Below are 22,097 nucleotides of genomic sequence, written 5' to 3'. Positions count from 1 at the left end.
GAGAAAAACTACTTTAGCTTTTTGAAGCCTTCCCATGTTGACTTTAAGCCAGCTGTGCGAATGAGGCTGAAGGATAAAAACCCAAACAACCAAACCGAGTGCCACCTTTTCATTAAATTGGACTGAAGTGTTGAGTAGCTAGGTTTTTTAATAGATTCCTATCCTGCTTTTTGAACTTGAAAGTTACTAAGTATGCCTAATTTTGAAGAGTTTTTGCCTTGGAAATTCCTGTGCAGGAACGACTAAGTAAGTTTAACCAGCTCCGAATCTGTGTGTGATTTAGTCAGTAGCCAGTTTTGGGTTGGGTTTTTTTTGTTGTTGTGTGTGGCTTCGTTTGTTTTGTTTTTTAACAATCAATATCTTACAGGTAAATGTAGTTAATTATATTCTTTGTTTCCTTGGGTTTTGCCTATTGATACATCTGCTTGTTTATGATGACCCCTGCAGAGTTTCTCTGACTCTAAAAAGGGGTAGATTTGTGACTGAAGAGAGGCTTTAGCAGCTTCTTAGCCAAGTAGTTCAACACCTGGATAACTGCAGGCTGTGTAAAGGTTTGCTACTGGTAGTATGCAAGACTTTTATGTTTAAAGAGGCTGAGAACATCGTAGTGATTAATTAATCCTACCATGATACTGTTTCACTGAGGTATTCTTAATTGAATATTCTTAATTGAAGTAGAGGCTTTCTACTTAAAATGTTTTTCACTGAACTGCAGTATTAAAAATTCTTCATAGAGTCTTTCACTTCCTTTAAAAATCAGAGTTCTTTGGTCCATTGCTTAAGACTGAGAAGACAAACTGAGTTGCAGATTTCTGAAATCTTAGTCAAGAAACTTTTAGCTGAAATCCATCTTGAGCTTCCTTATCCTTGACACTGTATTTCTCTTATCTAAATAAAAAGCTCCTTCATCCTTTTAAAAGGGTATAAAATAAGGCAGTATTTGCGGTTTCCATTGCAGACAACAGTACTGTATGAGACAGCTTCCAGTACTGTATTCACACCACAAAAAAACCCAATCTGATTCTGTTCTCTAATTGTTAACCAGCCTGACCAACCTGCATGCTTGCTGTAGGACGTTCTTACCTCTTAGTCTCTGTTTTGGTCATTTACACTTGCCGTTTCTGTGCCAAGAAACCTTATTTTATCATGTATCCTATACGGAGAATGTAGAAATCAAGTGCTGTTTCACTTACTCTGGACGAAAATGGCCTTTTGTAGTTTCATCACCTGTGGCCAATGTGTTACATTATATCTGTCACCAGATTTGAGACCTTCCTGCTCCATCTTGGAGGTGAATTAGAGCAAGCGTGAATGAAATGTGTCGTGGTGTTTGAATTAAGTGATATAATATTTTAAGACTTAATTTAAAATGTAGGAAGGTAAGCTGCTTCAGCGCTGTCCATTCAGAATTTACTTACCCTTTGAGATCCCTGACATGAAACAAAGTTGTAAGAATTTGTAAGAAAAAGCTGCTGATAGCTGCTTGCAGGTAGAACTATTTTAATTTTCCCAAATTGAAGTGCCTTGGTGAAGCTTCTGTGTGGAAGGTGCTAGATAGTGTTAGCTAGCATCCAAACTAACTAGCCCACTAACATCAGTTGAGGAATGAATGCTCTGAATCTAATGGCTTGAAATGTGGGTATTATTACAATGATTACTTTTAGGAGTTCTTGAGAAGGAAAATTTTCTGGCTTGTGTTATGTATTCTTTTGTCTTAAGGACTAGATGGTGTTCTTCTCCATCTTCAGCTTTTCTAAGATGGCTAGCTAGTGTTGGTTTTGAGAGCTCCTAAAAAGAGCTCCTAGAGAAAGCTGCAGTTACTATCCCCTTAAAAGTACTAAACCTCTTTAAAGACTTGTATTATCCTGCTATAATCTGTATTACATGTGTCAACAATACTATCTTCACATTCGAATTGATGCTGACTGCTGAAAATGTTTTCATGACATTGGTTTTCTTTATAGAAAGTGGAGCAGTTCCAAAAAAGAAGGATCCCTTAACACACACGAGTAATTCCCTTCCTCGTTCAAAAACTGTTGCAAAAACTGGATCCACAGGTCTTTCAGGTCACCATAGAACTCCTAGTTACAGTGGGATATCATCTTCTTCCACGTCTAGACCAGCACCTAATCCTGCAGCTTCAACTCACAAGGTATGGTGAGGATAAATACAGCAGTATACACTTGGAAAGTCAATGTAAATTCCAGAACAAACTTTGGATTTACTACCTTTATTGCAGTATTGTAGTAGCAAAAAGTTTTTGGAAGAAAAACCCTAAACCCTTAATTTTTTTGGCCAGGCCTCTTGAGCTAGGCTGCGGAGTGAATTTTAGAAATCGAGGGGCATCGAGTGGCTGCATGGGCAAATGGATTTTAATTGTAATTCAGCCGTAAAATGATAATACTTGTTTTGAAAATTGCATGGGAAACTGGGAGAAGCTTATCTAGGAGAAAAATAAATATTGTTCCCTGTATGTGAAAGATGGAGAAAAACCCCTCGTACTCCAGAACTACAGATTTCCCCTCCGCATGTTCCTTCTCTTCCAAAGCATGCATGCATGGGTTGTATTGCAACCACATTGAAAAGCAAATTATGGTTAGATTGTGACTTAAATACAAAAGTAAGTCCTATGCTAATAAGACAGAAAAATGCTACATTTCTTTTGACCCATCTCTTTCCCTTCCATCCTTATCTCCCGCCCCCGCTGCTCCCAGAGTAAAGTAGAATAAGAGCAGAATTGACAAGACATAAATGTGATTAGGCATTGTTGCTGCTATAATATGAAGGCTTTTAAGTGGCCTGTTATCAAAGTGTGACAGCAGTAGAGATTCTTGCTTATAGATATTGAAAATCTCAAACAGTTTGTGGTGCTCTATTTCTAGAGCATGCTGGGGGAAAATACCATAGTTAAATATAATGAAGTATCTTAAAAAAACCCCTCACCGCTATAGCCTAAGATGTTCTACCTGTGGCTGAATGTGATAGTATGATTTGTAGCAAAATACAGCATCAGAATATCTGGTGTTTGTTAACGTATTAGGTTTTACTGGAGCAAATAGAAAGTAGAAGTAATTTTGTTAGCAGTATGCTTTAAAAGTATCAAGTTGGGGGTTTTTGTTTGTTTTTTTCCTCACCTCTCTGCAGGCTGCTCCTAAAAATAGCAGAACAAATAAGCCTTCTACTCCTACCACAGCTCCTCGAAAAAAGAAAGATTTGAAGATATTTAGAAATGTGGACAGTAATCTTGCTAATCTTATCCTGAATGAAATTGTTGATAGGTAAGTCTGAAGAAAAGTAGGCTTTTCAATGCAGAAGACCAGTTTTTTGTTTAGTACAGTCTTGTCCCCTTGGAATGAAAGTTAGTACTTCTAGTTTGTTGCAGCTTTTTGTGGGTTGTTCTGGTGAATTTTTCTGTTGTTACTTTGGCAAAAGGATAAAAATTAAAATCAGAAATGCTTATCTTCTCAAATGCTTAGCAATATAAGTTGTAGATTTCCTCAAAAGGGTTCTGTATAAATAGCTAAATGCATTAGTCAACTGCAGCTGAAAAAGAGTATGTCATTGTTAGGCTAATTAGTATTCCATTTCTTTGTTAGTGGTCCAGCTGTCAAATTTGATGATATCGCAGGGCAGGAACTGGCTAAACAAGCTTTGCAAGAAATTGTTATCCTTCCTTCGCTTAGACCTGAGGTAAGTAACTGGGTTTTGTTATTACTCTGTGACAGAATCAAAGAAATATATTGTTTCACATGTGAAGTGGCGATTCTTGAATCCTGTCTTTACTGGTTATGATTGCTATCAATAGTTGTCCTGGAAAAGGAGAATGAAGAACGTTATGTGTTAAAATACTATCATGAAATTCCTCATCTTCTGGTTAGTCAGTGTTGGAGAAAGTGACTGAGGCAATAGCTTAAACAGTAAAACAAAACAAAACCAAAAGACACCCAGCAAAGCACAAACCCCTAATAAACCAAACCAAAGAAAACAAAAATATGTTCTGAAAATTTGTGAGGCTGACTGTTCCAGATAAGCATAGCTGTGTTTCCCACCCTATATGAACACGTAAAGGACAAAGCCCAGGATTGGAAGAGTGAAACACATGAGATTTGTGTATGTAAATTACGTCAAGACACTATCTGATTTGAAAAATATTAAATTGGTATTGTGGTCATGTTCTCTCTGGATGTTGGTTAGACTTTCTGAATAGTCTATTCACAGCAGGAGAGGATGCAGAGAAGTGGAGTAGTGAACAAGCAAGTACACTGAGGTGTATAACATTTGCGGGCAGAGTTCCTCTTCACTTGGCTGAGTGGAAATTGGTCATTTAGGCTTTTATTTATTTATTATTTATTTTATTTATTTATGAGGTTGTGCCTGAACTACTGTGCCTGCCTAGGTTCAGGTCTAGTCTGTATACTGTCTGAGCTGCTTTTTAAAAAAAATTAAATTGGTCATTTTCTAAAGCTGGGCTTTTGCAGAAATTGCATGCACTGATTTACTGCAGTGCTGATTATTCAAGCAAAATTGCTGTTTCTTTTTTGCTTGCTTGTGGGTTTCTTTTGTCATGTTGACGGGTGACTGGAGTCGCTCTGTGGTCTTCCTGTTTCCTTTAATGCGGTTACTGGTATTGAAGCATCGCGGGAAAGAAACCCTGTACCTGGCATAGCATCATAGGAATACTAGGCCTGATGAAAACAAAGCTTTTGCATCAAATATGTATGCTCTGGTATTCTTATGCAGAAGGAAAATGTCATTGTACCGTCTCTGTTATTACAGTGCTTTAGTATGGCAAGTTTGTTGTTCAGTGACACTAATGCATTGAGCTGGGTGGGAACGACTGAGATGTGAGGCTTGGAATGGTTATGACTCTCTTCCAATTAGAGTTTATATTTTCAATAAGGTGTTTTTCATATTACTGTAGCTAGCAGTGGGCCTGACCTAGGTGTAGGTTGAGGTATAACAAAGGACAGAATCCTGTGAATTTTTAAACTTTCCTTGGAGGAAAAGAGGTTGGTTTTCTTCCTTGTAAATGAAAATGACAGATGTGGCAACTATGGGGCGATATTTAGTCAATTAAATACTGCTTCAGTTTTAACCTTCATGATGTTTTGAACTCAAATTCATATTTAAACACACCAATTAGTGGTATTTTTGTAGGAGAGCAAGAATTGAGGTGGATGAATAGAAAACACTTGCTAGAAACATGACTACAACCATTTTATCAGTAAGATGCTAATAAAACAGTAGGAGTTCAGGCTGTGTTTAGTATGATTAGTCTGTTAATAGAAACTTTAAAAGCTCATTGTGTCTCAGTGATAAATGGCAGTTGTGGCTGAACGGTGGTCAATCATCTTAAAAATACTACGGTGGTAATGGAGCCGTTTCTTATCGTGGATATTGTGGGAAGGAGTGCCTGCTGGCAATGGTGTTTGGACATGGTGTTACATATAAAGCGACTCCCTGTTATTCCTTTTGTTTGTTGGAATTATTGGAAGCTGGAATGGAGAGGTACGTGCGAGGCAAAAAACAGAACTCTGAAACTCTTGAAGAAAGTGGTAAAGACAAAGTGCTGGGGAAAACAGGCTGCAGGATTAACTAGATGAGATGAACTCCGTGAGAATTTGTAGATTTGCTTGTTGTGCTGTTACATATGATGAGTGCAATATTGTAGTGTAGGAAAGACGAATCCAATGCAAAGTGAGAGGGAAGAGATCATTATCAGTATCATTTAGAGAGAGCAGGGGGTTGTTAAGTAATATTTTTAAATAGTTTCGGTCAAAGCTTACGTCTTCTCAAGTTTTGTTTAATTAAAAAAAAAAAGAGAAAGCTGAAGTGGTTCTTCCATATGGAATTAGTAGGAGCATTTCTTTAACTCCTACTGTATATATATCCTCCTTTTTGAATGGAATTGATGCTTTAAAGTTGTTAGGCTGATCTGTCTTGAGGAATATGTTAGTGCCTTTTGTACTTGTTTCACAGTGTCTTTATGCACAGAATGATCATAGTGCAATTTAACTGTTGTGTGAGAAACAACAGTGACGTGCATTAGGTCAAGTTAGTAACAGAACATAGTTCTCAACCTGTGCTGTTGTAGCACTGCTACTGTTGCTATCAGTGCCAGCCAGTGAGCCATTCCTCAATCTTAAACCATTTTCTTAGGGAGGGAAATCAACTTTTTTGAAGTCTTTGAAGGTAACTTATGATGTACTTTTCAGTTATTTACAGGACTTAGAGCTCCTGCACGTGGATTATTGCTGTTTGGCCCACCAGGAAATGGGAAGACAATGTTGGTGAGAAAATTTTCATGCATGAGTTGGTGGGCTTAAAATGTAACCATGAGGGGTGGCTTTCAGTTTGGGTGTTGTAGTAATAAACTATATTCTTCCTGGATATGTGTTACGGTGTCAATGTAATACAAAATTGTTCTTCACTGTGGATTTTATGGGGGAGGGAATTGCTAAACTGTTTTCTATTTAATTCTCTTCAACGTCACAAGTAATATTCTGAAACTTAAACTAGCAAGTCTGAGTTTCGTTTTCAGAGAGAGTTAAAGTAACATGGTTAATTGTTTGTGTGCAGCAGTGTTTAGTGGACAGCAGACCATTTGTGATTGTCATTAAAATATACTAGAAATACATTTTGGAAATGGGGAAGAAGCAGAGTAGCAAGGAAGGGGGTTTTCTGACTTCCACACTGCTATGCAAGGGGCAGAAGTGCTGTGGAACTGTCTGGCTGCCACTTGTTTTCTCAGCATGATGTGCTGGGTTCAGGGAACTGGAGAGAAATGGCTGTGCATCAGCCAGGGAGCGAGGGAGCATCGCATGTCCTGGTGCAGCTGAGCCGGGCACATCGTCCTGCATCACATGGCGTGGCTGCAGCTGCACACTCCCTTTGCTGATAGTGAAGCTGGATCAGCTCTGAAGCGCAGGGTTGTGAACGCTGAGCAGCTCGCTTTGCCTAATCGGTTATGTTTTACATACTGGAACATAATTGCTAATCACTAAAATTAAAGTGTATAACCTGGGAATTTCTTGAATATGGTGAAACTGTTAAAGAGGGTACTTCGTATGAGCATTCTGGCTGAACTGATTTTTAGTTAGCTTTCCTCTGAAAACAGTTTTTGTATAGATAGGGTGCAGAAGAAAAAAAACCACATAAATTTTAATGTGATTTGATCCAACTACTACCCTAAATTACTACTGTAATTAGTTAAAACTGTTTCAGAAGTCTACTCAGGATACATTGAAAGGGGCTGGAGTCTTGTATTCTTCAGTAAGCAAGTTGTACTTGGATATGGAGATGATGTGATTAGAGAAGTCCAAGGGAGTCTGGACATTTCTCTAGTGGTTAGACTACTCATCGGTTCTTATTTGTAAGTGGCCTGTACAGAAGTTTTCTGTAGCATCTACAAGGTGTTTCCATTGGAGGAATAGGGGTTTTCAAAATCGTCAATCAGGACACGAGTGCTAGCTACAGAAGCAGAGAGGTATCTTCAATGGGATGTTTTAAAAAGTACTTTTTTTTTTTTTTTCCCCCTTCTAGGCCAAAGCAGTTGCTGCAGAATCAAATGCTACTTTCTTTAATATAAGTGCAGCAAGTCTAACTTCAAAATATGTAAGTAGCAGATATAAATTATATTGATCTGAAAACACACGCATGCTGTAATTGGGGCTTGAGAAGGCCAGAGACTTCTGAAGAATCCTTGGTGAACTGTTAGCCTATAGCAAACGTAAAGTTTTGAAAAAATGACGTGAATTAAAAATTTTGTCTTGTGCTTGTGAGAACTCAATGTCAAAGGCTTTTGCAATTCTGGATGACCCTGCCTGTCATATAAATGAGTGTTTGTCACTTTTTTCTTCTTTAAAAAGTAAATAAAGTGGGTCCCAGCTCCCTTTCACTATGATAATATAGTGGACCACGACAGCACCAAAATCTCTTGATAGCTCAATTGTGATCATAAGTGAAGTCGTAGTGTTTCTTTTAAGACATAAACAATGCTGTCCTATGTTTAAGACGTAAACAATAATGTCATATACTGAACTAGTGATAATCTGAGTGTGTATGAGTAGACTGAGGGCGGTTATCAGCAAGATTTTCTGTAGGTCCTTATGTTAGCTGTCTTGTAATAAACATTTTTCTAAACCCACTCCAAAACCAGTTTATTGTTGTTTTAGGTGGGTGAAGGGGAGAAACTGGTGCGTGCTCTATTTGCAGTAGCCAGAGAACTTCAGCCTTCAATAATTTTTATTGGTAAGACCTTAAATGTTGTTGACTTTTATGTATTTTCTTAAATACGTTTCTTAAATGTATTGGAATCATCAGGTAAACTTCTTCGGGTAATTCTGTAGTGTAGAGCAAGTATCTCAGATATGACTTGCTGGCTAATCAGGATTCTATATAGAGCATGTTAGATTACTGTTGTGTTATTTAATTGGTGTTAATAGTGGGAAGAAATGCCCTCAAAACCACAAATGCTGTACTACCTTTACAGAGTAAGTCCATTTATGTATTAAACTTCAAACACGAAAATGGGTTCTGCTTGTCCTGAGTTGCAGTTTATTATCAGCAGGATATTTTTTCTCTCATCTGTGCTTGGTGCTACATATTCACAGGACAACACATTATACAAGCTTTTAAACTTTACTGAGATCTGTCTGTCTCCTAAGGAGTAATGATCTGATCTCTCTTACTGGAGCCCTGTATTAGCAAAAGAACTTAGGCAAATATGAAGACTTTAATGTTCTATGCTTAATTAAGATGTATTTCTTTGTTTTTCAGATGAAGTTGATAGTTTATTGTGTGAAAGACGAGAAGGTGAACATGATGCGAGTAGGCGTCTAAAAACAGAATTTTTAATAGAATTTGATGGTGTAAGTATTTAGTCTTGGGTATTCTTTGATTTAGCTGAATTGGCTAATGTAGTGGGTGCCAGTAAAAGCTACAGGTGGAGCACAAATGGGATTTGGCTGCTGGACCTTAGCTCTGTCCCTCCACCCTGGCACCTTGGTCGGCAAACAGCTTTTTTCCATTGCTGTTAATTTTTCATCTGCTTACTGTAGTATTCTGGAAAATTCAGTCTGGGATGAAAGGTAGTAATCTGGGGATTAGCTGAAATACTGGGTTGAGAGACTACAGAGGACAGAGAAGAAAGGATAACAAATGGCAAGAATAAAGAAGCTGTGAGAACAAATGTTCTTACAGGGCAAGAAAGACCTTTGAGGTTTAGGCAGTCTTGAATCCTTGTTTGCAATTGCATGTTTTGGTGAAGCACATCTCTTCATTCTGGCAAAGTAAAAAAAGATTCAATGGCATTTAAGTATTGCCTTTTTGGTTTTGAAGGGATGTGTGTCACAAAAGCATGCACTGTCAAGGGGTAAGGTGAGACTTGAGGTATGAGGATTTTAAACAGACTAGTTCAGATTGTGGGTATACACAGCTCTGACGCATCAGAAGGATTAATTTCTATGTTAGTATGCTTTTCATTGAGCTATAAATTTTTTTCTTGGCATCGTGACCTAGAGATGACAGGATACAGTAAGAATATATTTAATAGCATGTATGTAATACACAGGCAAGAGAACTGGGTTTTGTAGTTGAGGTGGGGGGGATGACACCCCCCCCCAAATGAGTATTAGAATATTTTTCTGTCATAAACACTGTTTTTAGTATTGAACAATCTTAGTTTATATTCCACTAGCATAGCAGAATATTGCTACAGTGGTGAAGCAATAGTAATGAGGTACAGGAAGAGAAGATAACTATATAGAGGGACAATGAGATCAGGAAAAACTTCTCCAAAGCAGGAGGAATCAGGGCAAATAATGCAATGTGACAACGATATGCAGAAATGATTATACACACACACACAGAGTTTTCTCTTAAAATGAAAAGGGGAAAATTAAACAGAACTAGTAAGTTAGCAAACTTTGGATCAAGGTGTAACTATTGTACAATGTTCTTGTGGAACTTTTGGGGTTCAGGCAGCAAGGAACTTAAGTCTATGAAGGATGGGACACTAAGTGAATAATAACACATCTCTGATGCCCAAATGTTTTCTCTTAAGTCTGGAAGCTGTAGGTCTCCATATTCCCAGGTATAAAATCAAGTCTTGCAATTGAGTGAATTCAGGGGAAAATTACCGTGTCTACGTACTATTGAATAGCTTCTCATTTTGATTCCTAGCTTCTTGTGAGATCCCTATTAGATGAATCTTATCTGATTTAGTGGTTCTGGCTGTACCTTAGTCCAAACTTTTGATTCTCTCTCTAGGCTTCAAAACAATATTTGATGTTAAAACCCACAAGAGCCAAAAGTCTCTAGCTTTTTAAACATAATTATGTCTGGGTGACTAAACTTCCGAGTGCTTTTTGTAGTCTCAGTTTTTTCCAACATTGTAACGTGCAATTCTGCAGCAATGTTTGCACTTTTCCAAGACTTTTCAAGCAACATAACTTGGGCATAGTGTCCTGTGTTTAGATTACATTTTTTTTTCTTTTTACTTTTTCCTAGTTTGACTTTACATTTATCTAAAGAATGTTTTAAAGCTAACTGCATGGAAAAAAACCCACATATACAGTAAGATCCTATCAGTGTGCTGAATACATGGCAAGTCTCTAACTGGTTTTGTTGTATTACTACCTGATGTAAACTGAAAGCTGTCTTGCCTTCCTACGTTATATAGGTGCAGTCTTCTGGAGAGGACAGAATACTTGTGATGGGAGCAACAAACAGGCCACAGGAGCTTGATGATGCTGTTCTCAGGTATCGAAATGTCTCTTCCTTTATTTGAATACAGTAATATGATGTTCATTATGAAAAGCAGGTTTTGCTACTTAGTGTCTTGGTTGTTTTGGAATAAGTAGCAAAAGCTGTTTGGCAAGGTTAAATTATTTAACTTCTCCAAGAGGTGCCTCTCTTTTGTTCTCTTTTGGGATCCATCTGCACAAGCATGGTGGCCTTGGAATTGTCTAAAACAGCAGCACCTGTTGAGACCAAGACAGCACTTTATAACCCCCTTGCATTCTATATATTGCTTTTTTTATTATTTGGACCTTAACGGCAGGATGAAGGAAGACATTTGACCAGTGAAATCCAGTATTTCTTGTCTGTGAATATTGGACTTCTGATGTCCCATGCAATTACAGATCTTGCTGTAGATTTGCCTTAGGATGTTTTGGCTACAAGTTCTCATACTTGCTTCTCTTTTCATTCTTGATTGAGGAAAATAGGCATGTCAGCACTGTCAGAACAAATAAAATGCATTTTTAATGATTCCAAAGACTTTTTGTGTACAGTGAAGAGATGCTTCGTTTTGTTGCTGGCAGTCAGTGGTATTTCTACCTTTTTATAGTGTTCCCTCTCTGGAAGGAGTGTCATAACTTCAAATAAGAGTAAGGTGATACCAGTGGCTCATGCTTATTGTTTGTTTGGTTGTTGGTTGTTTATTTTTTTTAATCTGTAGTTCTACTCCCTAGAATTTGATGACTTAAGTGAAATTTTGACATTTATCAAACCAAATGTTAGATCTGTATGCGCTAAAAGTTACTAAAGTGTGTGTATATGGTTTTTTCCTAGACGATTCACCAAACGGGTATATGTGTCTTTACCAAATGAGGAAGTAAGTATTGTTTTCCATGTATTTTCTTCATTTTAAGATCAATTTTATTAAAACCGAAAATAAAATATATTTCACAGGCTATGCTTGACTTGCCCCAGTGGATGATTACAATTCTGTGAATTAAATTCTGGCCCATCTTGGCCATACACACTGTGCTTTAGCTCTGTCTACTACCTTAACACTTTGGTTTTTTTTTTACACGTGCTAGTAGCAAATCTGATAGTAGCTATTCAGTATTTCTTTGCTAGTGAGGTGTTGCTTACTTACTATTACTAGCAGGGATGGACAAGTCTGAAGTAGGGCTTGCAGGAGCACGTTTGGTTGGCTGGAGAAGAGTGTTTATTGCAAAAGATGAAAGTAGCATTCTTTAGTGTTTTTCAGATCAACACTAGATTAGGGCTTTTGATGAGGATTCCAATGTATTATCCTTGAAGTAGTTTGACCCTAGATCTCATTATTACCAAATCCCTATGTCTTCCCCTGAAGAGGTGATAGTGTACGGTCTAATCACAAAAGTGCTATAGGCAAGTTTAAACTAGTGAAGCACAAAAGCTAACCTGACAAATACGTGGTTTTGTTGTTGCAACAGAATTTCAAATGTACTGTGCAAATGAGTTTTACATCTGATAAATGTATCTTCTTTTTAGACAAGATTGATTTTGCTAAAAAATCTTCTAAGCAAGCAAGGAAGTCCATTGACCCAAAAAGAGTTGGCCCAACTAGCTAGGTAAGTGTTTTGTAACTATACTAAATAAATATACTCATCTACTGCATTCATTCAAACTGTTTTATTCATTCAAAATGTAACTAATGTAAATCATCAGATAGTGACAACGCTTGCTGAGAATGAATTTAGTGCGTTTTGGGAAGATGGTCTCCTGTCAGGCTGTATGAAAGTGGTTTTATATATGCTTTTTTATATATATGTATATGTGCTTGTTTCTTCCCTACACCACCTGGCTGGGTGTCTGTTGTTGAAACATGCTCATCAATGCTTTTTGTTCTGAGGGGGAGGTAGGAGGATGCTTCTCTCCACCTATCCCCCAGGCAGTCCCTGATGCAAAAAGGCAGTACCAGTTTTGCACTTGTCATGCATTTAAAATCAAAAGCAACTTTTGCTTGCTTGTCCATTGCTAGGTTTGTTGAAGGTATTACCAACACAGCAGAGCAAGCACTGGATAATTTTAGATTCTTTTCAGTTTCGCATTGAATTGGGAAAATGTGGGTTAAATGCCCTTCCTATTATGAAACTACGTTATTTTATGTTTTTCACAGCACTGCTGTTTGTCACCCTCAGAAATTAAATGTAACGGGTGTGAAGGAAGTTAGACTAAAAAGCAGGTAGAGCACCTAGGGCAGGAAAGAATGAAAACGAAGTGTGAGATATCAAAAATATGTAAGTGGATGTACTTCAGTCTCTGTTTCTGGTAGTACACAGGAGGTGAGTACAGTCTTGGATGTAGTATTTGTCAGCCAGTGTTAGTAATATTACAGAAATTTGATAGAAAATGCTACTGAATAAATTTTCTCTATACTTGAAAGGTGCTAGCTCAGGCCATATTTAGGCTGCGGTAATAACTAACTGGAGGAGAAAGACGATTTCTTGGATTCTAACTGCGAATTTATGAACCAAATTACAAATGCAACTTAAGTAATTTTTTTATTTTTAAAAGGGTCTAGCACAAATATAGAAATTGAGGGTCCTGCCTGCTTCATCTGCCATCTTTGTTTTGAGATAGGTATTTAACCTCTTTCATGATTTTGTGTTCCTTTGCTCCTCTGTGAACTTCTTCTATAAACTATAACAGAATTAATGACCTCCAGAAGACTGAGCTATGAAGCTCTTGTTGCAGTCAGCCACTGCTCTACAAGCTGTGTGGGATTTTTCTTGTTTTTAAAATTTCTTTAGGTAACCCTTACTATATCTTTTTGCTTATATTGGTGGTATGTATTGATGGCTTCCTGGTTCAGTTGAGACCTTCAATCTGCAAAGTATTTAATTGATTAACTTGGAAATTAAGTCTGGTTCTGGAAGAGCTCCTGCAGAGACTGGATCCTTGCTTTGACTTTTTTCCCCCCACTCCCCTTGTGATTCTTGGGTCTTGGATAATCTGTATGTCTGCCAGTCTTGTAATAAAACCCAAACAAACCACAGTACATAGCACAATTTATCTTCCTTTCTGTTCACTGACAGAATACCTGCATATTTACACCATATTATTTCCCAAATCCATGCGAAGTGTGTGCAAGACACTTACAGAAACTGTTTCTTTCTGAATAAGAACCTGCCAGCTGTATTTCACTTCCAAGCTGAATTATAATTCTTGTTTGAAGCTAAGTGTTCAGGCTTCTGCAGGTAACTGCTGAGCCTGTGGCTCAGGCTGTTGCAGCCATCTCGAATGTCTCAGTTGGTTCTTGGTCATTAGCGTTTACGGGTTTGGGCTTTAATGTTGGAATCAGTTGGTGAGTCAGACTTAGCTGTGTGAGAGATCATTTCTATAAAAAATAAACTACAGGAGGCTGTTTCAGTACTCTGCTAAAACACAGACTGTAGATTCTGAGAGTCGAGAAGCTTGCCACGTGCTTTGAGAGTATAGTCTGTCTCTTACCAAACCTTCAACATTGAAAGAAGTCTTCCACTAGAGATAGTGCTGTCTGTCCTGTAACTTGCTAAGCAAAGCGGTGCTGCTTTTCAGATTTGTATTTACTCTTCTGCATTAGTAGAATTTTGTACTCCCTGGAGTCCACTGTTCAACTGCTACCATGGCTTTCCATTAAGGGCGTACTGTAAAACTAGCACTTATTTTCAAAACCAAACACGACTGTTAGATTTTTTAGTAGTGCCTGCTTTTGCCCGTTGTTGGACTCTGATGTCAACTAAAAGTGCACACAGTTTTACTTAAAAAACTGGTCATGTGATCACATCATAAGAAATGTGTGTTGTATTGGGCTCTCATTGTCTTGATCAGCTTGACAGAGTACAGGACTGTTAGGTCTTTGGGTTTATATTCATCTATGACAGACGATGACAAACTAGTGGTAGAGCATTCCCATAACAGAAATAGTAAACATGCTTGAGATTAGTTTTCATCTACAGATCCTAGTTGGCTTCTGTCTTTTTGCTTTTCCTGATATGTTATTTGGGACTTGAGTATTTGTACTTCAATTTAATTTGGAAAAGACTTAAATGTAGATCACTTATGTTGAATACGTTTCCTGATTTATTAAACTTGCAAAACAACATCAAAATAGTACTTCTGAATAAGTAACATTTTAATAACCTGCAATTAAAATGAGACGTTTTAAGTAGGTTTTCTTTATTTTTTTTTTTCTTTCTCCTTTCCCCCTCTCTATTCTTGGACAAAGAATGACAGATGGATACTCTGGAAGTGATTTAACAGCATTAGCAAAGGATGCAGCGTTGGGTCCTATTCGAGGTAAGCTGCATAGCTTTTTATTTAGGTTTTGAAGAAACTCAGTGCCCTTGATATTACAGATATTATATTTTTTTCTACATCTTTATAACTCTTAAACCTTTGAACTTAAGCTTTTTAGGTTGGATTTTGGTCTGTTCCTCATAATATCATCTTTGTAAGACTTACCTTACACTTACCTTACACAAAACTCTTCAGTAGCTCACCATGTGAAACAAGATTCTTTTTGTGTATTAAGAGGAAAGCAGGGTGAAGTGTTTTTCAAACTGTGGGGATTTTAACTAGTGTGTCTTTCCTATGCTGGTATCAGTTCTGTTGTATCTAAATTATAACTTGACTAGCAGTCTCTGACTGTGTTACTTGTATAAAGTGGGCAGATCTCTTTCAGGTCTAAAGGAAGAAAATACTGAAAAAGAAGCAAGTTTGGGGTTTGTTTTTTTTTTTTTTTTCTAGATACAGTTTGAATGGCATAGCTTTTTTATTTTTAAATCTTCTTAATGTTGAATTGTGATCCAGATGACAACTGTGACTCAAGCAGAGTTTTACCTGTATTTGTTCTTCCTCTGACATTTTCAGCTTTGAAAAAGTAGTATTTTAATGCAAAGTGAATACTTTTTTCCAAAAAAAAAAAAAAAACCTCCAATCCTAACAATCCCCCTGTTTGTTCTGTTTCACTAGTTAGTTCTTATGTGTCCAGTAGCCACATCTGAAGGGCCTGATTTTGTGTAGTGGAGATCAGTAGTGGGATTTTGTGAAGAAAAGATTGTGCAGGTTTGATGTTAGTTTTCTATTTGTAGATATATTGTCCTACCTGACAGAAGGGTACTAAGGGCAGCCAGAGCAGAAGTGTTCTGTAATATCAGCCTATTGTGTGTAAATAAAAGTTGTTGCAACTCACTTTTATTTATTTATGGGGAAGGGAGTGGTCTGTGCATGTTTTGTGGGTGTGTTTGTTTTATTATTTATTTTAATGAGTCGAAAATCCTATAGCATGCAGTTTTGTCGGTGCACTATCTCTTTGAAAGCAGCTGCTAGAAAGTAATGGGTTTTTTACATACTTTCAGCTGTTGAGATTGTAAGGCACATCTTCCAAAATCCTGCATAATAACCAGGAAATAGAATCGCATTAAATAGCTCTCACAAGAGACATCATGTCTCCTAAGACTTTGAATATGTTTATTTGGAGTGGTTGAATTAATAACGTATGCATTTATTTGCTGACAAATCACTTCACACACAAGTCCATTTTGAGAAGAGACCAGGAAATGTTGTGCAACCTATGTCTTCCACCTGCTCATGGCTTCCATATTAAACAGTTTATTTTTTAAAATTTTTTTAATGTCAGCCTTACCAATCTTGCCTAGATTCTTTTTCTTGCACCCTCAGAGCAGGGGAGTTGTAGGTACCAGGACTAATACAGGGGAAGGCACCTCTGTTATGCTTGTGCGCTGTTCCTCATACTTTAGGAAGAAGGAAGTAGTTCTGCGACCACTTTGTACTGTATCTGCAGTGATTGAGTGTGATTTAGTGTGGGAGCAGCCTGGTTGAGGAGTTGATAAATGGGGAAGGAGGAGGTAAAAACACCATGCACCTGTCTCTACAGGAGATTATGTTGATACAGAGAGGTATAATTTTTAGCTGTGGCACTTTTTTTTTTTCAGAATAAAAGTGCTTTTAACATGCTTTAGTTGTCAGAAACGATGGAAGTATTCTTATGAAACTCACTGATCTTCCTTTATTTTTACAGAATTAAAACCAGAACAGGTGAAGAACATGTCTGCCAGTGAGGTATGATGTTCCAGTGATTGTATTTTCCCCTTTGAATAGAATGCATGCTCACCAGAAACTTCTAAGGTCCCTTTTATTTACACATAGCACCATACAAAATACCTAGCATAATTTTTGGGGGTTCTTACCCTTTTTTGATTACTTCTTCATTGACGAAAATTCTTTACAAATAGTGATTGAGAAGAAAATCTGTTCTCAGATGTCCAAGGTTCTTTGTGTATGTTGTTGGTTATCAGGCTTATGAGCCTCTTTTCCTATCATAAGTCTCTGCTGTTCTTAGTTTCAGCTGACTGTCCTGTCTTATCCTTCACACTGAACTACAACTTGATCTGTTACCTATCAGATGACATCAGAGGCCTGGCTTTTATTTTCTCACAGTGTTAATCCCCCAAAACATTCCCAGAAGTATTACATCATATGACTGATTTTATTTCCACCCCCCCGTCTTTACATAAACCAAGTCATCTTAGGGAGAACCTCTGAGAGGTTTTAAGACTGATTTGTTTGTGTACATGCATTCGTTCACGTGGACCATCGTAAAGAAAAAAAAATAGATTAATAAGTTCCTCACCATGAATTGCATCTGTAAATATCAAAAGGAAGAGGTTGGTCCCGTGTATAAAAGTTTCTGTTCAAATGTGTGCGCAAACCACAGTTAGGAAGGGGAAAATGAAGCAAAACTTAATTCCCCTGTGTTTATTAATTCTGTCTTTAGCCTTAGGTCATGGCTAAGGCTGTGATAAGCTGAAAGGATTTGCTGCAGGAAAATGAGAACATCTGCGATAATTTACTGTGAATGCAAGTTTACCTCCAGTAGCCTGTAAACACTAGTCCCAGAGAAACATGGGGAATCTTCTCCAATTGTAATGCTAATACTGCTTTAATAGCAAGGCTCCTTGTTCCACGCACTTTGGCTATCTCCCATCATGTCTGGGCATTTCTCTGTATGGGAAATACCTGCTTATAATCATGTCCTCAGCAGACATCTGAAGGGCATGTGTTGAATCGGAGAGGTTAGAGTATTGGGATTATTTGGCTGACAGCATACTGTGGTCTGAATACAGTTGTGGTAAGGGCGGGAACTTTCAGGGTCTTACTCTCCTGGTATGCAGCAGTATGGTATGCCATAAACGTGTTAAAAAATCCTGTGTCTTTACTGAGCTCTGTGCCCTCATATACACCAGCTTGCACCACCTAGTGAAATAGGAAGTAATAAGACAATCTCATGGGTTATTAAATAACAGTGCAGACATTATGATTACCAAATGTTAGTTTATTAAAAATGGTAAATACTGATAGTCTTAAATTACAAGACTCTAGCATGAGCTCATAGAGCAGCCCAGGTTGGAAAGGACCTTGAAAGATCATCTGGTCCAACCTCTTGTGGGAAAGGGAACCTAGATAATCTTATCTGTCCTGTTGCATCTTGAAAACCTCCAGCGATGGGGACTCTACCATGTCTCTGGGGAGGTTGTTCCAGTGATTGACTGTGTTCCCTGTAAAAAAATTCTTCCTTATACCAAGATTAAGTACCCATAGAATATGCTTTGTTAAAAGTGAATGCTGAAGTACTTGAATAAACTGAAGTACATAAACCACTTGTGATCCTGATGTCTTTCACTTTTTGTTTAGATGAGAAATATCAAACTGTCAGATTTCACTGAATCTTTGAAGAAGATAAAGCGCAGTTTGAGCCCTCAGACCCTGGAAGCATATATTCGCTGGAACAAGGACTTTGGAGATACCACGGTGTGAAGCACTAATTGAACTGAAACAAAGTGTTGCCTAAGGAGCAGTTGGTACAGACTACTGGAAAGCAGCCAGAGTTTACAGGACTTTACAGATCATTAAGTATCTGCATTAAAACTTGAGATTAAGAAAACAATATACCATGTGAAATATGTTCATCAAAGCCTCCTTGCCATTTACTGAGGATTTACACACTGTAAGTAAGAGCACAATAGGACTTGAGATAAAATTCCTAGCAATCCGATGATGGTTTGAACAATAATATATGTATTTTGTTTCAGCTAGAAGGCTCTGATGATATTGATCATTGGAAAACCTTTTCCCTATGTTGTGTGTGTGGTGTTTTGTTTTTAGTTTTGCCATGACATTGATGTCTGGCTTTCTTCCTGTTAACTACTAACTTACAGTTGGAGGTTTGTAAACTTTTGTTCAGTTTTTGACTTTTTTTTTTTATCCTTCATGTGCCAAATAAAACAACTTCCCTATGCAGAGAGGAAGAACAGCAATGGGGAACTATAATTATTAAAATGTAAAAAGCAGCTGGTCTGTTATTATTTGTCTTTTTGTTTAGTTGTAATGTGACTGTATTGTTCACAGCGCAGTTTTAAAGAAGACCTTTGATAGCAGAACAGCAAAAAAACCCAACCTTATAAAACCAATTCGAGCTGTCTTTTTAAAAAAAAAATACTAAATAGAAAAATAGACTAAGACATTCTTTTACTGGCAGTATTTTCTCTTAATGCATTTTGTAACACATGCATTGGTAGAATGTTAGCTTACGCTTATGGTGTACAACTTGAAGCCCAGCTTATGCTTGGAGAGTAAGTGATGCTAATTGTCAGGTTTCAGAAATGATGTGTTTCTACTCTGTATTTTGGTCTATTTATGATAATTGAAAGTAAAATTTCCATTGTGATAATTTTTTTTAATCTACACATGTAAACATTAAAATATGAGGCTACATGTTTAATACATGACACATTAATGTTTTTATAGATTTCATATGTTTTGGTTTATATATTAAAAGTATGAAACACTCAACTGATCTGCTTTTTTAAAAAGAAACTCCATCTTTGTACAAATACTTGTTTTTATTATATAAATGACAAGCTATTAAAAAAACACTTAAGTGATAGCCTTTAAATACTGTAATAGAGGAAAACATCTTTGCCTTTACTTCTAAAGGCCTGACATCTCGTTTACAAATTGTACATGGATTAAACACAGATGTTTGCAAGGCAGAACACTAGTTCCTTGCTAGATCAGGTTTGTGAGGTTTTTTTGGTTTTGTTTGGTTTTTTTTTTGTGGTGTTTTTTTTTTTTGGGAAAAAAAAAAAAAAAAAACCAAACCACAAAAAAAGACAACTCTCCGAACTTGGTGATAATACAAAAATGCACATTGTTTACAGTTTAAACTAGAATTGAGTTATAAGCTTTGTTTGCTTTTGGTCTTAACAGAAAATTTTGTTCTTAATTTTTCACTTAACTTATTTTTTATTGGTAGGAGTAAGCCAGGTGTTTCTGGGACTACTCACCTGAAAGCTGGCTATAAATAATATATTTTATATGTATGTGTATATATATATGAAAAAAACCCAACCCCTAGCTGATAGATGCAGTGTAAGTATAGCAATAGCCAGAGAGGACTCTGGCTCACTGCATAGTATTGGTACTAAATAGCAGAAACTGTGTCAAACTTTTGAGACACACAGATGCAATACGTTTGGGATTCTGTTGTTTTGAACCAGAGATGCTTTTACCTGATCTTAAAAGCAATTAAATAAGAGAAGATTGTGTTACACTAGTATGCCTTTTGAAATAGTCTAACCAAACCACTTTTAGCCTGCTAAGGGTATGACTCTCTCAAATGTACATCTGATGTAAATGAAACGTGACTTCATTTCCCCTGATTCACCTTCCTGGAGAACAGAGAAATGCTAAAAGATTTCAGTTTCTTAAACCTCATGTATTGCTTGCTTTGCCTTAGTTCTGCCTTCAGTATACCATCTCTGTTGTTGGAGATTCCTGGTTGACTTGATCCATGTTTGTCAGAGACTTCATAGTGCTAAGCATGAATATTACTGTTTTATTAGCACCTGCCAGATAGCTAAACAGCTAAGAAAGGTCCTTGGTCTTCCTATTCATAAAGCTTGTAAACTTTCCTTGAGATCCTTTGCAAATGAAAACCTTGAGGGTAACACTTCTGGCTTTGAGTGTTCCTAAATATTTGTTATCAAACTGTTTTCCTCCACCTAATTTTGAGGAATGTATTGGTATTTCTTTCAAATATGTACCTATTGGCACATGTCCTGGTCTGAGGTAAAACAAAACCAAAACCACGACAGTGTGTTATGGGCACCTGAAATGTAGAGGTAGAGTTCCCATCTGCTGAAACACCACCAGTGTGCAGCACAGAGGGTAAGAAATCTGAGCTGCTACTTCAGAAAGAAAAGGGACCAGCCCTTCTCACTTGTTTGTACAACCAGTTCAGGTCAACAGAATCTGCGTGATTGGTACCACTGCTTTTTGGTTATCTATTCTATCATGATTGTTTTCTGCACAATGGATGAAGTACAGCTCTATAAATTAGTGCTGGAACACATAATAAGAACTTAATTTTGTTTTGCAACAGCAGTTTGCCCCACAGCTGCTGGATTTTTAGCCCACAACAAAGTGCCATTTGGTTTATAAATCTCCTTTAAATGTCTTTCTTACACTATTTTATGAATAGTGTCTTTTAAGAATAATTCTGTTCCCCTTAGGGCATTATCTCGCATCTTGTGATTTCTTGTTTTATATATACTGCATAAGTCCAAACTCAGTGATTTTCATCTATGTGTTGGATTAACTGTGTATAAAAGCAGATCTGGGGAAATAGACCAAAAACACCAAAAAACAACACCTTCCCCCCCCCCCCCCAAAAAAAAAAAAAAACCCAAACAACAAAATAGCTGTATTTCCCAAATCTACAATATTTTATATAGAACCTTGCAACTGTATTTAACATAAAATCAGATTATATTCTAATACAATATCTCGAATTAGGATATGATAAGCAGGATAGCAGTTTGGATGCTTTTAACCTTTGCAAAGATTGGCATTGTATTGGGTCTCTAAACTGCCTTTATCTTCCCCCCTCCCCCCCCAGTCTGCCTACTGCTAATGAGTGACTTCACCCTCTTTTTTGTGATGAAAATCTCAAGCATTGTGTGATGCTCTTCCTCCTTAAAATTAAAATCTGTCATGTGTTGTGATGTTCCCTATGCTAATGTTGACTTTTCTGTAGAGTACACCAAACCTGTACAGGTTCTCTCCTTGTGGCTAAGACAAAACCAACACTGAATATTAAAGATAAGCCTTAAACTAGGATATTTATGCATATGTAAGTCTCTCTGTCCTGTTAGTTTCTTAGACTCTGCAGAGTTCAGTGTATTACAAGTAGGCATTCTGCCCTGAGACATCTTACTGACTCTACTTCAGAAAGTCAGTTGCTAATACAGTTTTGTTGA

The 22,097-nt window shown here is 37.2% G+C and overlaps 1 protein-coding gene across 1 annotated transcript in view; it reads left to right on the top strand.

Moving 5' to 3' along the window:
- The window catches only part of SPAST (spastin), a gene marked incomplete at its 5' end in the record, with an annotated part of 36,327 nt that extends 16,704 nt beyond the window's left edge, over window positions 1–19,623 (top strand). Inside the window, 13 exons of the mRNA XM_082481165.1 lie at window positions 1,965–2,152; window positions 3,145–3,278; window positions 3,597–3,690; window positions 6,216–6,290; window positions 7,543–7,614; window positions 8,175–8,250; window positions 8,779–8,870; window positions 10,682–10,761; window positions 11,575–11,617; window positions 12,265–12,344; window positions 14,984–15,054; window positions 16,799–16,839; window positions 18,472–19,623. Of these exons, the coding sequence (XP_082337291.1) occupies window positions 1,965–2,152; window positions 3,145–3,278; window positions 3,597–3,690; window positions 6,216–6,290; window positions 7,543–7,614; window positions 8,175–8,250; window positions 8,779–8,870; window positions 10,682–10,761; window positions 11,575–11,617; window positions 12,265–12,344; window positions 14,984–15,054; window positions 16,799–16,839; window positions 18,472–18,594 (1,169 nt within the window). The 3' untranslated portion in view covers window positions 18,595–19,623. The remainder of the gene's footprint in view (window positions 1–1,964; window positions 2,153–3,144; window positions 3,279–3,596; window positions 3,691–6,215; window positions 6,291–7,542; window positions 7,615–8,174; window positions 8,251–8,778; window positions 8,871–10,681; window positions 10,762–11,574; window positions 11,618–12,264; window positions 12,345–14,983; window positions 15,055–16,798; window positions 16,840–18,471) is intronic.
- Between the last annotated feature and the right edge of the window lie 2,474 nt (window positions 19,624–22,097).

Source organism: Vanellus vanellus (assembly GCF_965231255.1).
Source record: "Vanellus vanellus genome assembly, chromosome: 3".
Taxonomy (NCBI): domain Eukaryota; kingdom Metazoa; phylum Chordata; class Aves; order Charadriiformes; family Charadriidae; genus Vanellus; species Vanellus vanellus.
Note: the sequence above shows the minus strand (reverse complement) of the source record. Positions and strands in the feature narration are given on the sequence as shown.